At 42.9% G+C, this 25,018-nt stretch overlaps 1 protein-coding gene across 2 annotated transcripts; it reads left to right on the top strand.

Moving 5' to 3' along the window:
- The first annotated feature begins 670 nt into the window (after positions 1 to 670).
- LOC127636764 (dual specificity tyrosine-phosphorylation-regulated kinase 1A-like) lies at positions 671 to 21,546 on the top strand. Of its 2 annotated transcripts, none has more exons than XM_052117479.1 (13): positions 671 to 1,488; positions 2,324 to 2,429; positions 2,521 to 2,590; positions 7,822 to 8,018; positions 8,116 to 8,235; positions 9,510 to 9,698; positions 9,818 to 9,965; positions 11,055 to 11,341; positions 14,213 to 14,359; positions 14,571 to 14,711; positions 14,798 to 15,101; positions 16,654 to 16,742; positions 18,655 to 21,546. In XM_052117479.1, the coding sequence occupies exons 3-13, from the start codon at positions 2,581 to 2,583 to the stop codon at positions 19,252 to 19,254; spliced, it is 2,232 nt and encodes a 743-aa protein (XP_051973439.1). In that variant the 5' UTR covers positions 671 to 1,488; positions 2,324 to 2,429; positions 2,521 to 2,580; the 3' UTR covers positions 19,255 to 21,546. The 2 variants fall into 2 exon arrangements, with proteins under 2 accessions (XP_051973439.1, XP_051973438.1); XM_052117478.1 differs by having other exon boundaries at positions 679 to 1,488; positions 16,654 to 16,775.
- The last annotated feature ends 3,472 nt before the right edge of the window (positions 21,547 to 25,018 follow it).

Consider the following 25,018-nt stretch of genomic DNA (forward strand, 5'->3'; position numbering starts at 1 on the left):
AACAGTTGCCTAATAATTGTGCGCACTTATATATTCCCCTGAGAAAGACAAAATGCACTTTTTCTTACGCCTCTTACACACAGACACTATTTGAATTGAGCTGCATGTTCACGACAGGGGCGAAAATGTCATCAAATGTTGGGGGGGACAATAAACATAATTCTCAAGAGCAATTTTTGAAGGGTTTTTTTGTTGTTGCCCCGATTGCATTTGTATTTTATTTCTTAAACAATTATTTTAAGAATATGTCATTATATTATTTACAATACACATATTTTAATGATATTTTAGGGGGGACAACCCTCAGATAGGGGGTCCTGACACCCCCGACCCCCCCGCGATTTCCGCCTATGGTTCACAAGTTCCTCCACACTGAGAGAAACACCTTGATGCTGCAGCGGGTCTTTACTGCAGATCACAACGCCACACAACTCCTGAAACACATAAATTACTATGTGCTCGTTTATTCTGAGACATTCTCCTCCGTACAACAAATTTGACTAACACAGGTCAAACTCAATTAAATGAATCTCGCTCTCTCAATCACTCATGATAAACTTTATTCGCTTGTTTTAGTCGGTTATACAGCTCATTTTCACTGTCACAGACACTTCCTGTATCCGTGTCATATGATCACTGACGTCATCCGGAGGGCGTGTTTAAGAAGAGGGGGAGGGGTCAAATAGATAAACATAGAGCTCTTAAATAGATAAACATAGAGCTCTTAAATAGATAAAGCAATACATTCCCCAGTGTCTGCTTTCATAAGTTCGGATTCATTTAAAACGACATTTAAAATAATACTGTACTATATCATAATGTCTCTGTTGCCACGGTTGTTATATGTTCACACACATGACATGTTTGTTTATTGACATGCTTCATTTTAATTCCTGTAGTCTCGTCTCGCTGTCGCGCACATTCCTTCGCCTTTTGCAACGTAAATTTGATTGGCGGTTTCCATGACAACTCTGAGAACGGCTCCTGCGTCATGAGGTCATCCGGGAACTTCAGCGTGTGATTGACAGTCGTCATGGAAACGTTCTCACTCGGCCTCCATTTTGTTCCTGATTTTTTTTTTTCTTCCTTCAAATTACCGATGAACGTCTCGCGCTATACCACCGCGCTCCGGGACGGCCGCTAGATCGATAATCGATCCTACGATCTGTCATCAGCGCGTCGCGGCGAGCGCGAGGTCAGTGGACTCAGCGGCGCGCGCTTTGGCGGGTCACTCCCGTGCGCGCGCCATTTTGTAAAGTTGACAGAGGAAGCGGCGCGCGCAGGATGAGTGACTGACGCGGGACTGCTGCGCTGCGGAGCGCGCCGACGCTCATCGAGACGCGCTGCTGTGCATTTCTCCACCCGAGGAGCGACGCTTTCAAACGGACACGCTTCGGAAAGGGACTCGTGAGGAGCGATCTTGGATTTATCGCTGTTTTTCTTCAGGATTTGTAATTGGTCTCGTCAGAAAGAGGCGCGCGCGACACGGTGAGTGATGACGCTCGCGCTGCGGCTAACGGTTAGCTGCTCGCACCGAACCGACACTCTCCGGACACTCGGAACCGACCGAACCGCCTGTTTCGTTCTTGATTTGAGCTGTTGTGTAGTTTATGAGACGGTGAGCGGCTGTAACGCGAGTGTTTGTTCGGTTATAGCGTTCACAGGCCCGCGCTGCTAATGTTCAGTTATCTTCATCGCTCAATATGAATCAGTTCACACATGATCCATTCATTTAGTTCTCATCAGCATCAGTTATTACAGATGAACCTTGTAACTGTCAGTCAGTGTCGGTTACTGCTCATCATTAGTGTTCAGTTAGCAGGTTAGGCTAATGCCAGCTAGTGTTTGACAGCTTTGATTCAGTTCATGTGAAACTGATTCACAGATCAAACAGTGAACATACACTCGACACACTGAGCACATATAACAACACATGTGCAATGCACAGGGTAAACTTGTAGGAGTGTGTGAGTGCTAACAACCTTGAGTAGAGTCAACTCAATATATTAACTATTAACCTGCAGACGAGTCAAACTAACTCAAGTTACTGTCATGACGAGCTCTTTATCATACAATAATCATACACATGTATTTACACTCGATCACAGTCAATATAAGACACTAGATTGGGTTGTTGAACATACACTGCTGTGATTGTGTTTACATATGAATCTCTCTAAATACATCTCACATGATTCGGTGAGTTATATTGATATTATACATTGAACAGAAGAGCGAACGGCCGTTTATTATCAGGACATGCATAATAGCATTAGTCAGAGCTCATAAAGTGACATGTGTTATTAATGAATGTTGTGAACAGATCCTCACCAATGGTTGTGCAAGTTGAAGATAAACATCTACCAGTGGAAGACCTGCTGAAACATCAGGGCTGTTCTCGCCTGGAAACCACTCGCTTGTCTATTCAGGTACATATGTGTCATGTGATTATATAATGCTCATCTGGACACAAACATACATGTGTGTAGTTCATAACGGTTGTTTGTGTTGTTGTTGCAGTGGGCTGTGGTTTACAGATGGACTCTCCTCTCACAATGATATGAGATTTGTCAGGGGACGATGCATACAGGTGAGACATACAGACAGTATTAGTAATAATGTATAGAGTCAAAGCTGTAGTGTACATATGATCTGTGACAAGTGTGCTTTATTCAACATGATTATTGTGACACTGAGGGATTGGACAGATTGTGCATGTTGCTTATGGTAATGTTTACATCTTGTCATCTTCTATATGAAAGTGTTTGGAGAGGAATAAATCAGTCTATTTAGGGCAGACGTGCTGGTCAAGTATAAATGTTTCAAAATATAGGCCAGGGTCCCATTGGAGCGCTTGTCTCTAGGGTGTGCTCTCACAGGTCCTCTTTTAGACAAAGTGATTCCGGGTTCCTCACCCGAGAGCTTTTCTGTCAGCAAATACTGTGTTCAACTGTGCTGCTGGGAAATGTGTCAAAGTGCAATTCAATTTCATGCCTCTTACACGTTTTCCTATTGGCCCAAACCTCCTCGCTCTGCCCTAGCAACAAAAGTGGGTTATTTGCATAGGCTTTCCCCATTGGCTGCCGCTTTAGCTGTTGGGCCAATGGCAGGGCATCTTCCTGGTGGTAGGCTATGGTAATGAGGCACTGTTGCTGGGGTTGCGAGCGCTGGTTTCCAGTGTGAATGTGCTGCATTGTGTTTGCTGGTGAGAGCTGATAAATGACGACTCAATGATCTGCAGAATTCCCACTCGCTGTAGACCGTCACATCTCCAAACATCACATCCATCATCACACACTCTTAGTTGGAGTATTTGGACACTTTGTGGTGTTTATTATTTGTTCATGTGTGTGAGTGTGTGTTCAAATCCTCAGCTGTTGTCTAGACGTCATATAATCTGTAGTGTGAAACCCTTCATACAAATGTACCTCACTTGTACTGTAGTTTGTCTTTGTAATAATGTCATTTAAAAACTAAACACAGCAGGGATCAAATTACTTGGTGGATGGCATATACAGTCATCCACATGCTGGAAGTTTATTACATGCTTGCAATTAATATTTAATATAATTACTTAGTTACATGTAATGTTTACCTTGGATACAAGTTATTTTTCATCATCTAAGCTTCACCTTTTGAATTCAAGTTTAAGTTGCTATGCAAAACAAACTAGATTGAGTGAACACCTTTAGTTAAAATATTCTGACTGAAGGGGCAGTTCACCCAAAAAGGTAAATTCTGTCATCATTTACTCACCCTCATGCCATCCCAGATGTGTGACTTTCTTTCTTCTGCTGAACACAAATGAAGATTTTTAAAAGAATATTTCAGCTCTGTAGGTTCATACAATGCAAGTGAATGGTGACCAGAAATTTGAATCTCCAAAAAGCACATAAAGGCAGCATAAAAGTAATCCATACGACTCCAGTGGTTTAATGCATGTCTTCTGAAGTGATATGATAGCTGTGTGTGTGAAAAATATAAATATTTAAGTAAACTTTTACTGTAAATTCTCCCCCCTGCTCGGTCAATCTTCAATTTAACTTTCACATTCTTCTTTTGTTTTTCGGTGATTCACATTCTTCATGCATACACCCCCTACTGGGCGGGGAGAAGAATTTATGGTAAAAATCCAACAAATATAAACACTTCTTGAAGAAAATAAATATCACTTCTTGTAAAATAAATAAATATATAAATGGCCAAATTAATGCGTCGTCTTTTGGCTTTCATAATATTCATTTGCCTGCTTCATTTTGAGGTGGTAAAACAGATTGCTTGTATTAGGAGTGATTGTCATTGTGCGAACCACAGATGTCACAACTGTTTTAATAACAAGCTCCTTTTCATTTTCTTGAACCAGTTTGGGTTTTGTCCCGCTTGTGGATATTTCTTTCTCCATATAAGAGTTTTCCTGGGTCAAAAATTATTGAGTAGTGCGAGTGATCTCCTGCCTCTGGAGCACAAATATCGGAAGATCCTGAGACATCACACCCCACAGTCACATGAGACATTCACGTGTCGTGTAAACGGCCCCTCAGTATCACGTGACACCCCACTGATAGATAAGCCCACGCTGAGCACATGGATATTTATATATCGCAATATACACAATATAGCAAAATCTCAGTTAACACTTTATATAGTTGGCACAATATATATCGTCATATCGCACAGGTCTAATTTGCGACGATTTGATTAGCATGCTTTTCCGGCTGGACTGCATATTTTGACCCATCTAAGGTATAACATTGGCTTTCTCACAGACACGTAAACAATGGCTCATATTTTAGAAAACTTCATAAGGTAAAATCAGATATAAAGTTTGAATCTATTTGTGGCTCACAGCAGCAGTGATCGGAGCATAAATGAGACGTTTATATTTGATGACTTACAGAAATCATATTTCACTTTGTGATTCTTTTGAAAATAATTTAAACTGTGTTATTAGTGCAATAAAATAAAAATCACATTACTGAGAGAGCTTTCATTTGATATATGATCTGTCTATTTAAGTGCTATTTTAAAGACTTTTATGTTCATATTTATTTTATTTTTTTATTTTATTCATTTGTTTGTCAGGGACCATGCACAAAAACATTAATCTCACAAGAGAAGAGATGCTTTGCACCAGATTTAGCTACTAGCTAATTTCCATCTGCAGTCCCTGGGCAGGTAGATAAAGGAATATAAACATAAAACACAACAAAAATATGCACATAAATACACACATATACATCAACAATAAAATTCTAAAATTGTACAAAATTAATGATGACAGGTTTGAATTCCTAAAAGCCAATTTTTAAAATTTTTGGAGAATGTATAAAAATCTAAAGATATTTTAAGATCATCAGGTAGTTTATTCCATTCTTTAATTGCCTTGTATGAAAAGGCAGATTGTGCAAATGCTGAAATTATTTTCGGAATTCTGCAATCTCTCCGTGCAGTAGATCAAGAAACCCTTGTCATCTGTTCTGAACAGAGATTTACAAATCTTTTAAAAGGGGGAGGAGCAATGTTATTAACTATTTTAAAAACAAACCTTACATTCGAAAAAACAATTACATTTTCAAAGCTTAATAACCTGTATTTATTCAATATACCGCAATGATGATACTGCAAAGATCTCCTATCTAATACGTTTATGGCCTGTTTATAAAGTGATATAATTGGCTTTATAGTTATCTCGTTTGCTTGCGACCAACAAGAAATACAGTATTTAATATGAGAAAATATCATTGCATTCAAATAAACCCATGATGCCTCGTAATTAAGAGAATTTCTAATGTGTCTAAACATCGCTATATTATATTTCAATGTATTAGTCAATTTTTTAACATGTTTTTTAAAAGAGTTGAATCCAGAATAACCCCTAAATATTTCACTTCTTGTACATTGTTTAACTTCTGACCATCAACATAAACATACGGAAAAGCTCTAGGTTTACTCGTCTTATTAAAATATATGGTTACAGTTTTTTGAGTATTTAATGTAAGTTCTGAAGATTTAAGCCAAATTAAAACTTTTTGCATGATACATGAGAGCTTTGCTGCTACTTGATCAGCATTACTACCATGTGCATATATGACAGTATCATCTGCGTACATCAAAATACCTACATCATCATCACACACAGATGGAAGATCATGTATATACAGGCTAAATAACAATGGCCCCAGTATTGATCCTTGAGGGACTCCCAGATTACATGATTTAAATTGAGATAATGTATTGTTAACCTTAACACACTGAGTACGTTCCGTCAGATACGATTTTATCCAATTTAACACACTAGAAGATAGTCCATAATTTAACAATTTAGTAAGAAGTATGGAATGGTTAACTGTATCAAAGGCCTTACGCAGATCTAAAAACACTGCTCCCACTGTCCCGCCTTTATCTAAATTAGTCTTAATATTTTCTATAAGATAACAACAAGCAGTTTCTGTAGAATAATTCATTCGAAAACCAAATTGCATTGGATGTAATAAATTAGCAATTTTTAGATGCTCTACAAGCTGCCCAACAATCCATTTTTCCAATAGTTTTGAAATTATTGGAAGAATACTGATAGGTCTGTAATTACATACTTCTAATCTATCACCTGCTTTAAATAATGGAGTTACCACAGCTGTTTTAAAAACTCTCTTTCACTGACTGGTTTATGATATAAGTTATAGGAGTAATTAAACCATCCTTGTTTTTTTTAATGACCTCACTATTTATTCCCCAACTATCTTTTGCCTTCGAATTTTTTAATGATAAAATAATTTTATTAACTGTTGGCTCATCATTTCCTTAAAATGTAACAATAAATTATCATTCAATATTCCTCTACTATTCCAATCCTCAGACATTTGACCACACATTAATATGCTTATTAATGTTTTCTGGCCTTATTTTGTTATTTTATGTAGCAAATGCAGAAGTGATGTTTATCTATGAAAAGTTCAGATTCTAAGCTTTTAAATGTTACTATGCCTTACTTATGTATTCAGAGACTTAAACCTTTTAAGCTTTTTTGCGCCCTTTTTTTGGACCTGCCGACGGGTCCAAAGAGTTGAAGAGGTTAAGAATTATTCATAGATTTCACTGGAGAAAAAGTATTCTATGTCTATGAGTCTTGGAGGTCAAGACGTTATTGTATTTAACATGAAACTACAACAGTTTTGTAAAAAAACACTCTAACTGTAACATGTACATTCTTCCTGAAGTAAGGATGATGAGGTGCAATTAAAAAAACATTTATTTTGGTGTTTGCCACAGTGTTGTGTCTCGTCCTCATCAGTGTTGTTTATAATGTCAGGACTGTCTAGCTGTTTGAAATGTTTGACTTCCACCGTAGCGCTTAAAATTAGAAAATGATCTTCTGAATTCAAATTGGTCACTTAAGTTTTATTTTGTGGTCTGTGCCGTGTTACCGAGGGAGTTCAATTAATGTTTGTGTTTGTGATGATTCCGAGGCATGAACAAATCGTCTCTCTCTCGCGCACATACACACTTGATCAGCTCTGATTAGACGTGCATACACACACTTAAACATGCAATCAGTGGTTGTGTGTTTGAGGGAGTGTCACACATGTGCAGTGTCATCTTGTGACAAAAGCATGAGTGTGAGCTGATATTTTGGGATGTTCTGTAATGTGAGCTGCTATTTCACATGAGCAGACTTTACAGTCACATCCCTCAAACATTCTTTATTTATCTACAGTTAAAAGCAGAAAGCACTTAGTTTTTTGAGACATCCTGTCGTCTAGATTTATTCTGGGGGTTGTCTATCTGTGTGTTTCTGCTGAAGTTGTGTGTTGTGTGTTGCAGGAGGAGAGACATCAGCATGCAAACCCTCCTCTGTCCGGCTGGCTCCCTCGTTTTCTTTCCATTCGGCTGGTGTGCAGATGGATGCGCAGACGCCCCATTCACACCCGCCGTTCAGTGATGGTCACCTGCAGAGCGCTGACCAATCAGCCGCTGTGCTGCCGTACACCTCGCAGGCCCCGCAACCCAACACCACACAGGTACACGTACGTTAGTTAACAGTTGTAGATCTCAGTTGTGTTAAACACAACTGTGATCTTTCCGGTGTTATACACATTGTGTTCATCTGTGTTTCAGGTAACTGCTGATATGGTGATGTTACAGCGGCGAATGCCTCAGTGTTTCCGGGATTCAGCGGCAGCGCCTTTAAGAAAACTCTCCATCGAACTGATCAAAACCTACAAACACATTAATGAGGTGCCACATTCATACATTTACAGCACTATGACATCAAAAATAATGTAGTTGCTGTTGATCATAATCATAACAATATTAACTACCAAACAGAGTCATCAGAAAACCATACAGTAACAAAAATACATGCATCATCATACAGGCACACAGAAAACATCTCTCATCCAATGATCTGTGTTTTATATATATAAATATATATATGTACAGTTGAAGTCAGAAGTTTACATACACTTAGGTTGAAGTCATTAAAACTCATTCTTTAACCCCTCCACAGATTTAATAGTAGCAAACGATAGTTTTGGCAAGTCGTTTAGGACATGTACTTTCTGGATGACACGAGTAATTCTTCCAACAATTGTTTACAGACCGATTGTGTCACTTTTAATTGACTAGATCACGATTCAAGTGGATCAGAAGTTTACATACACTAAGTTAACTGTGCCTTTAAGCAGCTTGGAAAATTCCAGAAAATTATGTCATGCCTTTAGACAATTAGCCAATTAGCTTCTGACAGGAGGTGTACTGAATTGGAGGTGTACCTGTAGATGTATTTTAAGGTCTACCTTCAAATTCAGTGTCTCTTTGCTTGACATCACGGGAAAATCCAAAGAAATCAGCCAAGATCTCAGAAAAACTATTGTGGACCTCCACAAGTCTGGTTCATCCTTGGGAGCAATTCCCAAACCCCTGAAGGTGCCGCGTTCATCTGTACAAACAATAGTACGGCAGTATAAACACCATGTGACCACACAGTCATCACACCGCTCAGGAAGGAGACGCATTCTGTCTCCTAGAGATGAACGTAGTTTGTGTGAAAAGTGCAAATCAATCCCAGAACAACAGCAAAGGACCTTGTGAAGATGCTGGAGGAAACAGGTGGACGAGTATCTAGATCCACAGCAAAACCAGTCCTATATGGACATCACCTGAAAGGCTCAGCAAGGAAGAAGCCGCTGCTACAAAACCACCATAAATAAAGCCAGACTACAGTTTGCAAGTGCACGTGGGGACATTTCAAATTCTTAAAACAAAGTAGTGATCCTAACTGTCCTAAGACAGGTAATGTTTTCTACAATTAAATGTCAGGAATTGTGAAAAACTTCTGTAAAGGTGTATGTAAACTTCTGACTTACACTATATATACGGTTTCTAGTTATATGAATTGCTCACTTACTGATCAGAATAAAACTGATGATTTTGTTGCAGTTATTGTCTAAATAAATACAAGTAATAAAGTAGTGATGACTTTCTCACCAATCCGTTTGGTTCATGTTCAGGTTTACTATGCAAAAAAGAAGCGACGTCACCAACAGGGTCACGGGGAGGACTCGAGTAACAAGAAGGAGAGGAAGATTTACAATGATGGTTACGACGATGACAACTTTGACTACATTGTTAAAAATGGAGAGAAATGGATGGACCGATACGAGATTGATTCTCTAATAGGCAAAGGGTCGTTCGGTCAGGTCAGTGTCTCTCTCAGGTCCTTGATCAGAGAGACATCAGTTCATCATTTCATTATCACGTAGTTTGTTGCAGTGGAATGTGTCTGTGTGTGATGGTGTTTGTCTCCCTCTGCTGGCAGGTGGTGAAAGCGTATGATCGTGTGGAGCAGGAGTGGGTCGCCATCAAGATAATCAAGAATAAAAAGGCATTTCTGAATCAGGCTCAGATTGAAGTTCGACTGCTGGAGCTCATGAACAAACATGACACTGAGATGAAGTACTATATCGGTAAAGCATTATGGATCCACAAATGAAGATCATCATTTACTCTCATTTCTTTCTTCAGTGAAACACATGATTTGTACACTTAGTACAACAATACTTCCTTACAAAGGCAAACACAGTAATTACAATTTTTTTAGAATTGTGTTCTGAGTGAAATGGTGTTTATCTGTGACAGACAGGTTTGCCTCAACTATACTCCGATTCAGAGAAAACATAGTAATATTATTATTTAATTCATGTTTTGGTGTTGACAGTAGTTGGTAGTTGCTGTGTTTTGGTTTTTGTGGGGCAGTATAGTACACGTTTGTTTAATAAGTTTATAGTAGTGGTAACTGACCCATGCCAAGTCCATCTCTCAGACAAACACGGTTTGCGTTGAACTTGACCATCATCCAGTGTGCTTTTGAAAGATTCACCCTTTTATTATTATTGAGTCATGAGAAGGGCTGAAGTGTTTCCCACAGGATTTTGTGAGACTGTGATGGATGGACTTCCGACCATTCTAGGGGGGTTTGTGGGCGTGCTCCCCCAAAGCACACCCACAAAATTTTTTGTCATAGCAAAAAAGTCACACCCACAAAGCATTGAGTAGAGCATACATTTGAGCCAGGTCTCGACGTTACACATTAGGCGGGTCTGACTGACTGGGAGTGAAAGATGCTTTGCTGAAGCAACGGCGCAAAACACAACGTTAGAGATCTTTTATATTATTATGAGAAGTATACAAATTGTTTCGGTTCATTATGAAACTGGCAGGACAAATAAAACTGGCACAGTCAAGGTAATTAATGGGAAACTCTGGGCTGACTCCAGCGGAGTCTTTCCTCACACGGTTTCTTCCTCATCTACCTGAACATATAGAGGCAGGCTTTTTTTACTCTGACTTTAAGGCTCTTTTTTTCTGTAAAGCTGCTTTGAAAGAGTGTGTATTGTGAATTTTGACTTTACTTGGTACCATGATGCATCATATTTCAGTCATGATTAATGTACCTGTGCTAGTTATAGCGCCATCTAGCCATCAAAACAGCCCTGAGACATGGTGAATAATTCAGTGTTAATATGATCTGGTAATCTCGTCTTGTTCTTCTGCAGTTCATCTGAAACGTCACTTCATGTTCCGGAATCACTTGTGTCTGGTGTTCGAGATGTTGTCGTATAACCTGTACGACCTGCTGAGAAACACAAATTTCCGCGGCGTGTCTCTGAACTTGACGCGCAAGTTCGCTCAGCAGCTGTGCACCGCGCTGCTCTTCCTCGCCACGCCTGAACTGAGCATCATCCACTGTGACCTCAAACCAGAGAACATCCTGCTCTGCAACCCCAAGAGATCGGCCATCAAGATTGTGGACTTCGGCAGCTCCTGTCAGCTCGGACAGCGGGTGAGTCCGTCACAGTCCAACACACGTGCTGTCAGGGGAACGACATCAGTTCATACATTTATTTCAAATCTTTGCTGTATTTATTGCATTATCACAATATTTGTGATATTTGACACTATTTAAAATTTCCAGCCCAAAAAGAAGTTCCACTGTGAAATTATCATTTGTGTTTTGTGAGCAGACATGTTCCAGGTTCTCAAGATCATGGAACACCTGAAATTATCAGGGAATAGGGTTATATGCAATGTCATGTACATTATATAAGTCATTTTTCACATAGTGAATATTTATTCCCCATTGTACTTGATATAACAAATGACTGGAAAGGTCATGGTCATTCATTGGTCATAGTGTTGTCACGGCACTAAAAAGTCAGTAGTCGGCTGGGTATCGTTCCAAAGATGTTGATATCAATACCTTGACTTCGATACCGGTTCCTAAATGATACTTTTTTCGATACCAGTTTTACGAAATCCATTTAACAAGATTACAAACATTACCTCAAACGAAGCTAAACTGTTAATTCAGCCAACCCTAAGGATAAGTACGGTTTAACAAGATAACTAGTTTAATGTATGTTAAACTTGATCAGTTACTGTCAACCTTAATGCATTTTTAGCATTGATTTAGCTAGCTAGCTATAGCCATAGATCCAAACAATCTGTAACGCTTCGTAGGTCCCAGTTTATAGGACTATGTCACCGTGCACGGAAACGTTAATTTAACATGCACACAAGCAAGTTGAAGATGGAGCAACTTTCTGCTCTTGTTTATTCCGTGCACTGTCAAGTTCTTCATCAGATTTGTCGTGTTGCCGGTCTTGGCAGCAATTATCTTGACGCAAATATTGCATCTCGCACTGTTGGCATCATTTACATTTATGCATTTGGCAGACGCTTTTATCCAAAGCGACTTACAGTGCACTTATTACAGGGACAATCCCCCCGGAGCAACCTGGAGTTAAGTGTCTTACTCAAGGACACAATGGTGGTGACTGTGGGGATCAAACCAGCAACCTTCTGAGTACCAATGTATTATACAGAGCACTTATTACAGGGACAATCCCCCCGGAGCAACCTGGAGTTAAGTGCCTTACTCAAGGACACAATGGTGGTGACTGTGGGGATCAAACCAGCAACCTTCTGAGTACCAATGTATTATACAGTGCACTTATTACAGGGACAATCCCCCCGGAGCAACCTGGAGTTAAGTGCCTTACTCAAGGACACAATGGTGGTGACTGTGGGGATCAAACCAGCGACCTTCTGATTACCAATGTATTATACAGAGCACTTATTACAGGGACAATCCCCCCGGAGCAACCTGGAGTTAAGTGCCTTACTCAAGGACACAATGGTGGTGACTGTGGGGATCAAACCAGCGTCCTTCTGATTACCAGTTATGTGCTTAGACCACTACACCACCACCATTCCAAAATGTAGCCACACTTTTAATCTTTTCCACATCTTTCGTATGTATAGGGGTTGATACACACTACAGCCTCACATGTGAGCCGCGTCTCTGGGCGTAACTGGCCTAAACTCGTGTTTTTCCTTGATGCCTAAACACAGCCAATCACCGGCACTTTTAGATTTGGGCACATCTAGCATGCTACATGCTTATCACTGACGTTGACAAGATTAACCCCTTAGGTATCGAAATTTGGTACCGAACGACAAGACATTTTTTGATACTCGATTGTTTAGAGGCAATTCAGTCGGTGCCTAAAATGTATCGATCTCGATACCCAGCCCTAGTAGTCTGTACCAAAACCATTTCACGGTGCTCGATACTCGATGTGCTCAATTTCGATACCACAGCAAAAATATGATAATATGATGTGTTATTGAACACGCCTGTTTAGTTATTTTTTGTAATTTACTAATTATTTTCATAACAATAGTTTAATAGTTAATTTATTTAAATTTCATCATCAAAATGGTGTCTAATCAATCAATTCTTAAAACTTTTAACAAGTGAAAAAATTACTTTTCAACATGTCGTTGCATTTTTTTTTGCCATACCTTTATTCAGCAGCTGTCTTTCTTGTGATATTTATTTATTAATTATTACTATTATAGTGACTATTACATGTTACTATACAGTTTGATTTTCAGGCAACTAGCTTATATTTTGAATCGTGCTTTTATTATGACGTGTGTTTTTTGCCGGAAGCTTCAGTTTTCTGGATAAACGGATCGCGTCACGGTCCTGTGTGATCATTGAAGACTTTTAAGTCACGTCAGAAATCTCTTTACACTGACCTGTGAGTCTGACAAATGAAATGTAGGACACAGATCTGGAAAGTTTGTTTTAGATTATTGGTGTTTGTGTGTGTGGTCATTGTGAGATGTTATGTTTAAATTATTACTGTGAAGCACTTTAGTCAACTCTTTGTTTTAAATGCGATATAAATAAAGCTGAGCTGAGATTAAAACACACATGCTGTGATTTAATGATATAAATGTCTAGTTTACATGTGCTGTGTGGTTCACAGTAGATTAGTGCTCTCCTCTGTCTTCTAATACAACATGAATGATTGTCAGTGTCTGTAGAGTTTCTAGTGTTTGAGCGGTGAGATTTATTTAAAGTACACCGCACGTCCACAGTAAGATTGCAATCTTTAGCGGTTTAATAAATCACACTAGGACATGTCACAATTTTTATTTGATTAATTGTCCATTTCCGTGTAAAAGGGTCAGAAAGGGTCGTGTGTTAATCATACTGCATGCTGGTACCGGATTGAGTCTGTGTTCGGTACTGCAGAATCACTGGTATCGTTACATCCTTTTTGTTTTAGTATTGTCTTTTAGTATGGTACCGAAGCGCCGGTACTTTTGACAACACTAAATGTGACGCTTGTGTCTTCAGATCTACCAGTACATCCAGAGTCGCTTCTACCGCTCGCCGGAGGTGCTGCTGGGAATGCCGTATGATCTGGCTATAGACATGTGGTCACTGGGCTGCATCCTGGTGGAGATGCACACTGGAGAACCGCTGTTCAGTGGCGCTAATGAGGTACATCACCAACATGAACACTCATCACTGTTACACTACATTTACAGTTATTCATTTACCAGAACTCCAGCTCACTTACATGGTTACATGATCAGACCCAACACGAATCTGTACCAGCAGAATGATCTTCAGAAGTGGAACACCTCACATTCATTACATTGCACTCATGTGAGAGATTTCTCTTATTAATGTCTGTATCATCTCATGGCAGGTCGATCAAATGAACAAAATCGTGGAGGTTTTGGGGGTTCCTCCCAATCACATTCTGGATCAGGCACCTAAAGCCCGGAAGTTCTTCGAGAAGATGTCTGACAGCACTTGGTGTGTGAAGAAGACCAAAGATGGCAAACGGGTGTGTGTGCATCATGTGATTCATGGAACGTTTTGATCCTGGTTGTTTGAGATGGTGATGTATAACTGTTGTTCTCTCATGTGTAGTATAAACCTGCGGGCTCTCGGAAGCTGCACAATATATTGGGCGTTGAAGCGGGCGGACCGGGCGGCCGGAGAGCGGGTGAATCGGGTCATGCTGTCGCAGACTACCTGAAGTTCAAAGACCTGATTCTGCGGATGTTGGACTACGACCCCAAGACTCGCATCCAGCCGTATTATGCACTGCAGCACAGTTTCTTCAAGAAGACCGCAGACGAGGGCACGAACACCAGCAGCAGCGTCTCCACGAGTCCCGCTCTGGAGCAGTCGCAGTCGTCTGGAACCACGTCCAGCACCTCCTCCAGCTCAGGTGAGTCGATCGATCAATCTGGCTGTCAGTATTCATAGATTCATCATGATTCTGCTTCAGTTCATGAGTTCTGGTGGTTAGTTGTGCTTGCTGACAGTAGAGAATAGAGTGGGCGCGTGGTTTTCACGTGTGCGTTTAGTGTACATGTGCGCTGATCCCGTGTGTGCTGCTCTGGGGTCATTTCAACATTAACAGAGAATATATCTCATATTGGATTGAAGCACTTTCCACCACTGAGGAACAGAGAATATGAAGAGTGTCGCTCGCTGTCACTCATTCACCAGCTGTCACTCAGTCAGCGAGAGGGCACATGGACCTGCTGGAGGAGTGAATTAAAGAGGGTGCCGTTCCATCGGCTGTCCTGAAGGCCAGAGTCAAAGACAAGTTATTATACAAATCTAAAAACATGACACAGTATCACAGGAGAAGAGGGTGTTTAATCAGATTTAATATGAGGAACAATGTAAACCGTTAAATGCTGCTCTTTTCTGCCAAAATAAAGGCTCCAAGTGATGCTGAAGTAAATACTACAGAAATATATGACTATTATAGAAAACTAATCAACCCTCAAAATTATAATTATTTAATTTTATATTATAATAATAGACTTGAAAGGATCCCACAATTATAATATTATTAATAATATAATAAAATAATATTTAAATGGGTTCCAAAAAAGTGAGTGAATTTGTACTGTAAGTTTTGCACATACTGTTAATTCACAAAACTGTTTTAGTACAAATATATGTTGGTAAATACTGCTTTTTATTAGTCCTGCTGAATTGCTGTATTGGTGCAAATAAATTAGCAGCAGCTGATTCATGGCAGCTGAAATTATGAGGCGTCTCAGATCAGCGGTAATGCACCACTCATTCAGGTTAAACAAAGATATTTGCCAGCTTGTTCAAACAATGTTCCTTGATATATCAAACATATAGCTCAGATAAAGCAGACAGTTTCACGTGTAGCATGACAGCATATATATAATTTGATTTGGTGGAGTTCATGGAGAAGCTTGTTGGTAGGGTCAGTAATGCTCATGAGTGATGAGAGCCTCAATGACTGCACTGAAAAACACAAACAAGTGGATGTTTACCAGTCGAGGCACCTTGTGTATAGTAATGAACATAAGTAATGAACTTTAATAACTACTGTAGATGTCTGCATAACAATACACTCGGTAAGCATATGGTATCTAACCAGCCCTTTACTCTCACATTAGCAGTGTGTCATTTAATATGTCATGTTGCATCTAATGGTGGGTATATGTATACCTCTATAAGGATATGCATTAACCCCGATAGTGATTGAAGTAACGAGCAAGTCTTACATATTTTTGAATTATAAGTATTAAAAAGTATTAAATTGGATGAGCGGACACCTGCAGATCCTTGTACCTAAATGTGTTTTTACCAGAACATCTTACATGTAAAATACCCAAAATTATACACAATAATGCTTATTTATAATATTGCCAACATCATCATCATAAATATCGTGAGTATTTTAGTGTCGTTCGGCTGTTGTCAAAGTTCTGCTGGTGTGTTTGCAGGAGGTTCTTCTGGGACGAGCACCAGCGGTCGAGCGCGATCAGACCCGACACATCAACACCGACACAGTGGAGGACATTTCAGTGCCGCGGTGAGCATCGACTGCCACAACCTCTGCCCACAGGTGACGGCATACATATACATCAACAGTGACACAGAGAAAAACGGCTTCAATATTACTTGGTTTAGGTGTTTTCACACTTCAAGGGACCAATATCTCAACACTCCAAACCAGTGTTTCTCAGCTGGTGGGTAGCAACCCAACAATTCTAGGGTTCTCCCATTGAAGATATTTCGGCGGCCTCCCAAGTGACAGCCTATTTAGGACTGATTATAATCTCACAATAAGGCTTTTCATCTCCACTCGCGTTCATGATCTGCTCTCTGGCATGTGCATGCAACAACCGGGCTTCCCTCGATATTGTGTCGTGCAGACCTCAAAACTGATGTGAACGATTTCAATTTTAGTGAGACTTTTCTAGTTTAAAGTGTTACGGAGGAAGTCGAGTCAAACCTCTCAAACAGTAGCAGCCCTGACATGCCAAACAGCACTGATGAAAAGAGCAACACTGTTATGCACTAAAAAATAAAACCATTACACGCCATCACCTTTACAAAACTGTTTCACGAGTTTATATGACTAAAAGTAACTGTTATATTTGGACAACATGTTACAGTTTCATATGAAATTATCTAAAGGTAGAATCTCATTCTAACCCATCATCTGCCGCCTGAAACTGAACTTTTGATCAGATTTTAGGAGTGAACGCACTTAACTGCATAGAGAGTTATAGGATGCTCCCTTGCTCCCTATTTAGTGCACGACTTAACCTCCAGTGTGCTGTCTGTCTGCACTGGTCTCAGAACAGTTATAGGAGAGCTATAGGATGCTCCCTTGCTCCCTATTTAGTGCATGACTTAACCTCCAGTGTGCTGTCTGTCTGTACTGGTCTCAGAACAGTTATAGGAGAGCTATAGGATGCTCCCTTGCTCCCTATTTAGTGCATGACTTAACCTCCAGTGTGCTGTCTGTCTGCACTGGCCTCAGAACAGTTATAGAGAGCTATAGGATGCTCCCTTGCTTCCTATTTAGTGAATGACTTAACCTCCAGTGTGCTGTCTGTCTGCACTGGTCTCAGAACAGTTATAGGAGAGCTATAGGATGCTCCCTTGCTTCCTATTTAGTGCATGACTTAACCTCCAGTGTGCTGTCTGTCTGCACTTGTCTCAGAACAGTTATAGAGAGCTATAGGATGCTCCCTTGCTTCCTATTTAGTGCATGACTTAACCTCCAGTGTGCTGTCTGTCTGCACTGGTCTCAGAACAGTTATAGGAGAGCTATAGGATGCTCCCTTGCTCCCTATTTAGTGCATGACTTAACCTCCAGTGTGCTGTCTGTCTGCACTGGTCTCAGAACAGTTATAGAGAGCTATAGGATGCTCCCTTGCTTCCTATTTAGTGAATGACTTAACCTCCAGTGTGCTGTCTGTCTGCACTGGTCTCAGAACAGTTATAGGAGAGCTATAGGATGCTCCCTTGCTCCCTATTTAGTGAACGACTTAACCTCCAGTGTGCTGTCTGTCTGCACTGGCCTCAGAACAGTTATAGAGAGCTATAGGATGCTCCCTTGCTTCCTATTTAGTGAATGACTTAACCTCCAGTGTGCTGTCTGTCTGCACTGGTCTCAGAACAGTTTGAAATGCAGCTTATTTTCATCATAACTCCATATAAAGCCTCTGAAAGACACATTATTCAGTGTTTAGATGAACTTATTCTCAATGTGATAATGTTCACACAGTAAATACAGGATTTCTAAGGGAAAAAGGTGCTGAGGTACACATTAGTGTACATTTGTGTTTAAAATGGCATATCGGATGAAACTTAAATTTTTACTCAAACAGTGTTCAGTGTAGTTGTGTTGTGCAGAGCAGTATAGTCCACACAGACCATAGCGACTTCTATTCCAGCTCATGTCTTTGTTGTTGTTGTTGTTTGTGCAACAGGCGAGACAGGCGTTTGCACCGGCGCTGGGTTGGGTCGGAGGAGACGGACTTCAGCAGGTGTCGGGCGAGACTCACCCTGTCCAGGAGACCACCTTCAACATACCCCCCCACCAGCCCAAGGCTCTGCACCCTCACACGTCCCAGCACCACCACCATCATCATCATCACCTTCATCAGCATGCACAGGGTCCCGCCCGCCCCCGGCCCCGCCTCTACTCGCCCTCGCACAGCGCCTCCACACAGGACTCAATGGAGGTGACGCACGGACACCTGTCCATGACCTCGCTGTCTTCCTCCGCCTCCTCCTCGTCCACCTCCTCGTCCTCCACCGGCAACCATCACCACGGTTACCAGAGCCGGCCGCTGCCGCACGGACTGGGCTTCGGACACAACGGCAGCTTGACTTTGGGACTGGGTGCCTTCTCGAACCCGCGGCAGGAAACAGGTGCGGCGGCACACCCCTCGTACTCTGCGAGCACGAACTCTGGGCCAGCGCGCTTCGTTGCCGAGACTCACGCGGGTCTGAGACCGGGTCTGGACCGGGAGGACTCGCCCATGGCGGGCGTGTGTGTGCAGCAGAGCTCCGTGGCGAGCTCCTGACTCTCCTGAGGACACTCGCTTTTCAGAATAAAGCTGCTGGAATGAGATGAAAGCTGATTGGCCGCTGGGAGCCATGACATTACTGTCTCCGAACGCTTGATACGAGGCTTTGTTTTTATGACGTTTGCTTTTTTTTATTTTTTATTCTCTGATGGTTTTAGAAGCTCATTCACACGCGCACCTTCACGTTGGGTTTCTTTTCAAGAGTATTTAAAGTGACGACATGAAACGCCAGTCGCTGTCTGTCTCGCTTGTTTTCTTCATGTTGTGCAATGGTGTGCTTTGAGCAGAGCTTTCCCACAGTGCAATGAGGGTGTGTGTGTGTGTGTGCGCGCGTGTGCGACTGTGGGCAGTGATTCTTCAATATGGCCTTATCATTACAGACTGAATGAGCTGGGCGTTTCTTCAAGCTTTCATGTGTTTTTGCCGTGTGAAAATTCATGACACAAGATCACTGACAAACACGGAAGGTGATACGAGGCCTTTTCTTCTCTAGAAATCCACCGCTGATCACACGGTCTGAGCGACGGCCGCGTCCCTCGCGCTCTTATTTTGTGCTTTATCTCATTTGCAATTTTCGTTCTGTTTTCCACACGTTTGTGATGCTCATTTTCTTTTCCTCCTTTGCTTTCACTTCACGATTATGCTGTGAATTTTACACAAGTTTTATTTTCCCCTTTTGATAATTTATTGTACCAAAGGCGTTTTTTTAATAGATCATAGATGTCTGTAACCAATAATGTAGCAGTTCTGCACTTTGACTCAAAGGTGTTTGATGTGTCAGTAAATACCTGTCAGAACTGAAGTGCACATCCGCTTCTCAACTTCTGTTGTTCTTTCACTTCTTCATTGTCCTCGACACAAGCTTCAGGCGTTCCTTGTTTTTGCTCTCACGGGACAGTGGATGCCGCGAGCTGCTCGGCTGGTCCCACAGCAGCTGGACAGTCAGAGGTCATCTCCAGGTGGGACGCGGGCACGCAAATGTCGCATTAAACCGGCCACCGCTCTCTCTCTCAGAACTAAAGCAATCCGACGGAGACGGAGAGAAAAATGGCGTCACATCGTCTCTCTGTTCGAGCGATTGCGACGGTTACGAATGAACGGTTCTTTAGGGTTCCTTTGATCGCGGCTTACGAGCGAGTTCATGAAACAGGCTTCAGGTGTTTACTTTGTGACCCCATTTTAATAGCTGAAATAGAATTTATGTACATATTTATATTTTTTTAATAAAGGAAGTTTAGAACTCACTACTTTTTTCCTAATGGTATTTTGAGTACATTTAAGTCAACTTGGTAACATGCAGTGGAAGTTCTCTGTGGTAGTCGATGGGTATATCAGTGCTTCCAGGCCAAAGTAGTTGACGACGCTAGTACAAATGCAAAACTCTAGGGTTGAAACGGGACGGAGTAGATCTTCATACCTTAATATTCTAGACAGGGTATCATGTGTGGATGTGTGTCTACAATCAGAACACATCACCAGTGTTTCACATGTTCCTATACTCCACTGATATATAGTACAGGAACTGATTACCTTTTATTGTGTTATTTGGACAAACTTCAGTAAATGGGTCCATTTCAAAGCAGACTGTGACAAACGGTGAGTGTGTGTGTGAGTATGTGCGAGTGAGCGTGTACGCAATTGAGTGCGTGTGCGCGAGTGAGTGAGTGTGTGTGTACGCAATTGAGTGAGTGAGTGCGTGTGTGTGAGTGAGTGAGTGAGTGTGTGTGAGTGAGTGAGTGCGTGTGTGTGTGTACGCAATTGAGTGAGTGAGTGCGTGCACGAGGGAGTGCGTGCACGAGGGAGTGGATGTGTGTGTTGAGTAAGTGTGCGTGAGTGTAAGTGTGTGTGTGTGAGTGTAAGTGTGTGTTGAGTGTGTGTTGAGTGTGTGTGTGAGTAAGTGTAAGTGTGTGTGTGAGTAAGTGTGTGTGTGTGAGTAAGTGTGTGAGTGAGTGAGTGTAAATGTGTGTGTGTTGGGTAAGTGTGTGTGTGTTGGGTAAGTGTGTGTTGAGTAAGCGTGAGTGAGTGCGTGTGAGTGTAAGTGTGTGTGTGAGTGAGTGTGAGTAGGTGAGCGTAAGTGCATGTGAGTGTAAGTGTGTGTGTGTGTGAGTGAGTGTGTGTTGTGTGAGTGAGTGTGTGTAAGTGCGTGTGTGTGTGAGTGAGTGTGTGTATGTAAGTGCGTGTGTGTGTGTGTGTGTGTGTGTGAGTGAGTGTGTGTGTGAGTGTAAATGCGTGTGAGTGTGTGTTGAGTGAGTGAGTGCGTGAGTGAGTGCGTGCGTGAGTGTGTGTGTGCGTGTGTGTGTGAGTGAGTGCGTGCGTGAGTGAGTGCGTGCGTGAGTGAGTGCGTGCGTGCGTGAGTGAGTGTGTGTGTGTGTGAGTGTGTGTGAGTGAGTGTGTGTGAGTGAGTGTGTGTGTGTGAGTGAGTGTAAATGCGTGTGTGAGTGAGTGCGTGCGTGAGTGTGTGTGTGTGTGTGTGAGTGAGTGAGTGTAAATGCCTGTGTGAGTGTGTGCGTGTGTGAGTGAGTGCGTGCGTGAGTGAGTGTGTGTGTGTGTGTGTGTGTGTGTTGAGTGTGTGAGTGAGTGAGTGAGTGTAAATGCCTGTGTGAGTGAGTGAGTGCGTGCGTGAGTGTGTGTGCGTGGAGTGTGTGTGCGTGCGTGAGTGTGTGTGCGTGCGTGAGTGTGTGTGTGTGTGTGTGTGTGTGTGTGTGTGTGAGTGAGTGCGTGAGTGAGTGCGTGTGAGTGTGTGTGTGTGTGTGTGTGTGTGTGTGTGTGTGTGTGTGTGTGAGTGAGTGTGTGTGAGTGAGTGTGTGTGAGTGAGTGTGTGTGAGTGAGTGAGTGTAAATGCGTGTGTGAGTGAGTGAGTGAGTGTGAGTGTGTGTGTGAGTGAGTGAGTGAGTGAGTGTAAATGCATGTGTGAGTGAGTGTGTGCGTGAGTGAGTGCGTGAGTGAGTGAGTGTGTGTGTGTGTGTGTGTGTGAGTGTGTGTGTGTGAGTGAGTGCGTGAGTGAGTGCGTGCGTGAGTGTGTGTGTGTGAGTGTGTGTGTGTGTGAGTGCGTGAGTGAGTGCGTGCGTGAGTGTGTGTGTGTGAGTGTGTGTGTGTGTGTGTGTGAGTGAGTGAGTGCGTGAGTGAGTGCGTGTGAGTGTGTGTGAGTGTGTGTGAGTGAGTGTGTGAGTGTGTGAGTGAGTGTGTGTGAGTGAGTGTGAGTGCGTGAGTGAGTGCGTGTGTGAGTGTGTGAGTGAGTGTGTGAGTGCGTGTGTGAGTGAGTGAGTGTAAGTGCGTGTGTGAGTGAGTGTGTGCGTGCGTGAGTGAGTGCGTGAGTGAGTGAGTGCGTGCGTGTGTGTGTGTGTGAGTGAGTGTGTGTGAGTGAGTGTAAGTGCGTGTGTGAGTGAGTGCGTGCGTGAGTGAGTGCGTGCGTGAGTGAGTGCGTGCGTGTGTGAGTGAGTGCGTGTGCGTGAGTGAGTGCGTGCGTGCGTGAGTGAGTGCGTGCGTGAGTGAGTGCGTGAGTGAGTGAGTGCGTGCGTGAGTGAGTGCGTGTGTGAGTGAGTGTGTGTGTGAGTGAGTGAGTGAGTGAGTGAGTGCGTGCGTGAGTGAGTGCGTGCGTGAGTGAGTGCGTGCGTGCGTGAGTGAGTGCGTGCGTGCGTGAGTGAGTGCGTGCGTGAGTGAGTGCGTGCGTGAGTGAGTGTGTGAGTGTGTGAGTGAGTGTGTGTGAGTGTGTGAGTGAGTGCGTGAGTGAGTGCGTGCGTGCGTGAGTGAGTGCGTGCTTGAGTGTGTGAGTGAGTGAGTGTGTGAGTGAGTGCGTGCGTGAGTGAGTGCGTGCGTGCGTGAGTGCGTGCGTGAGTGAGTGAGTGCGTGAGTGAGTGCGCGTGAGTGAGTGCGTGCGTGAGTGAGTGAGTGCGTGCGTGCGTGAGTGAGTGCGTGCGTGAGTGAGTGCGTGCGTGAGTGCGTGCGTGAGTGAGTGCGTGCGTGAGTGAGTGCGTGCGTGAGTGAGTGCGTGAGTGCGTGCGTGAGTGAGTGTGTGTGAGTGAGTGAGTGCGTGCGTGAGTGCGTGCGTGAGTGAGTGCGTGCGTGAGTGAGTGCGTGCGTGAGTGAGTGCGTGCGTGAGTGAGTGCGTGAGTGAGTGAGTGCGTGCGTGAGTGAGTGCGTGCGTGAGTGCGTGAGTGAGTGCGTGCGTGAGTGAGTGCGTGCGTGAGTGAGTGCGTGAGTGAGTGCGTGCGTGAGTGAGTGCGTGAGTGAGTGCGTGCGTGAGTGAGTGTGTGTGCGTGAGTGAGTGCGTGAGTGAGTGCGTGCGTGCGTGAGTGAGTGCGTGCGTGAGTGTGAGTGAGTGCGTGCGTGAGTGAGTGCGTGCGTGAGTGAGTGAGTGCGTGCGTGAGTGAGTGCGTGCGTGAGTGAGTGCGTGCGTGAGTGAGTGCGTGCGTGAGTGAGTGAGTGCGTGCGTGAGTGTGTGTGAGTGTGTGAGTGAGTGTGTGTTGAGTGAGTGAGTGAGTGCGTGCGTGAGTGCGAGTGCGTGCGTGAGTGAGTGCGTGCGTGCGTGAGTGAGTGTGTGAGTGAGTGAGTGAGTGCGTGAGTGAGTGCGTGCGTGAGTGAGTGCGTGCGTGAGTGAGTGCGTGCGTGAGTGAGTGCGTGAGTGCGTGAGTGAGTGCGTGCGGCGTGAGTGAGTGCGTGCGTGAGTGAGTGCGTGCGTGAGTGAGTGAGTGCGTGCGTGAGTGAGTGCATGCGTGAGTGCGTGCGTGAGTGAGTGTGTGTTGAGTGAGTGAGTGAGTGCGTGCGTGAGTGAGTGCGTGCGTGAGTGCGCGTGTGTGAGTGCGTGCGTGTGTGAGTGCGTGCGTGTGTGAGTGAGTGCGTGCGTGTTGAGTGTGTGAGTGAGTGTGTGATTGAGACAAACATCTACAATGCTCAAACTCCTGCTAGCATTTCAGGTTACACTTTATATTTTATTTTGATTTCTATTTTTAATCTCTCTCCCTGGTCCGATTCCCGTCTGGTTCACATTCTCACTCCTCGTTTGGTTCCAGGACAAATGTTGATGTAAACAGAATGACAGACGGATATTTCGCATCTTTATCCACAGGTTGTAAGATCAGGACTTTCTATGTAAATTAAAATGTCACTGAAGGGCAGTAATGGACAAACCCTTTGTACTATATTCAAGCGGTCTTATGTATGATTATAAAAAAACAAAGTTGCTGAACTTGTACCTGGTCTGCTCTCATTCTTCATATTCTGTCCAGTTCTTCAAGGTTTGGTCGGGACGCAAATCAAAGTTTAAACAGAATTTTCAGAGACCTGAGTAGTCGTACAAAAGTGAGCGGAATTCGATGTCTTCCCTTCAAAATATTTTCTCTCCAGAACTGTTCTGCAACATAAAAGCTTTGTGAAACCAGAACATTCCTCAAACACAAGCAATCCCAGTGTTCTCCGTTCCAATCTGTTGATCAACGCAATCATTCATTTAGTCTCGTTCCTCCTTTTCTTTAAAAATAAGCACAAATGTGTGTTCCAGTAAGACACTTACAGTGGAAGGCAATGGGGTCAATATTTGAAGAAATCTGAAGCTTATCATTTTATAAAAGCATTTATATTAACCGGTCCTGCGGTGACCAACAGTGTCCACATTAATGACTGTGTTCACATTAACCAGTCCTGCAGTGACCGACAGTGTCCACATTAACCAGTCCTGCGGTGACTGACTGTGTCCACATTAACCAGTCCTGCGGTGACCGACAGTGTCCACATTAAAGACAGTGGCCACATTAACCGGTGCTGC

Source organism: Xyrauchen texanus, chromosome 44 (assembly GCF_025860055.1).
Source record: "Xyrauchen texanus isolate HMW12.3.18 chromosome 44, RBS_HiC_50CHRs, whole genome shotgun sequence".
NCBI classification, from domain to species: domain Eukaryota; kingdom Metazoa; phylum Chordata; class Actinopteri; order Cypriniformes; family Catostomidae; genus Xyrauchen; species Xyrauchen texanus.

What these genes read in the sequence shown, in the direction of transcription:
- LOC127636764 (XM_052117478.1), top strand. An exon ending in GCAAAGGGTCGTTCGGTCAG is followed by an intron (nt 9,699 to 9,817) that starts GTCAGTGTCTCT and finishes CTCTGCTGGCAG; the next exon opens with GTGGTGAAAGCGTATGATCG. An exon ending in GCCACAACCTCTGCCCACAG is followed by an intron (nt 16,776 to 18,654) that starts GTGACGGCATAC and finishes TTTGTGCAACAG; the next exon opens with GCGAGACAGGCGTTTGCACC.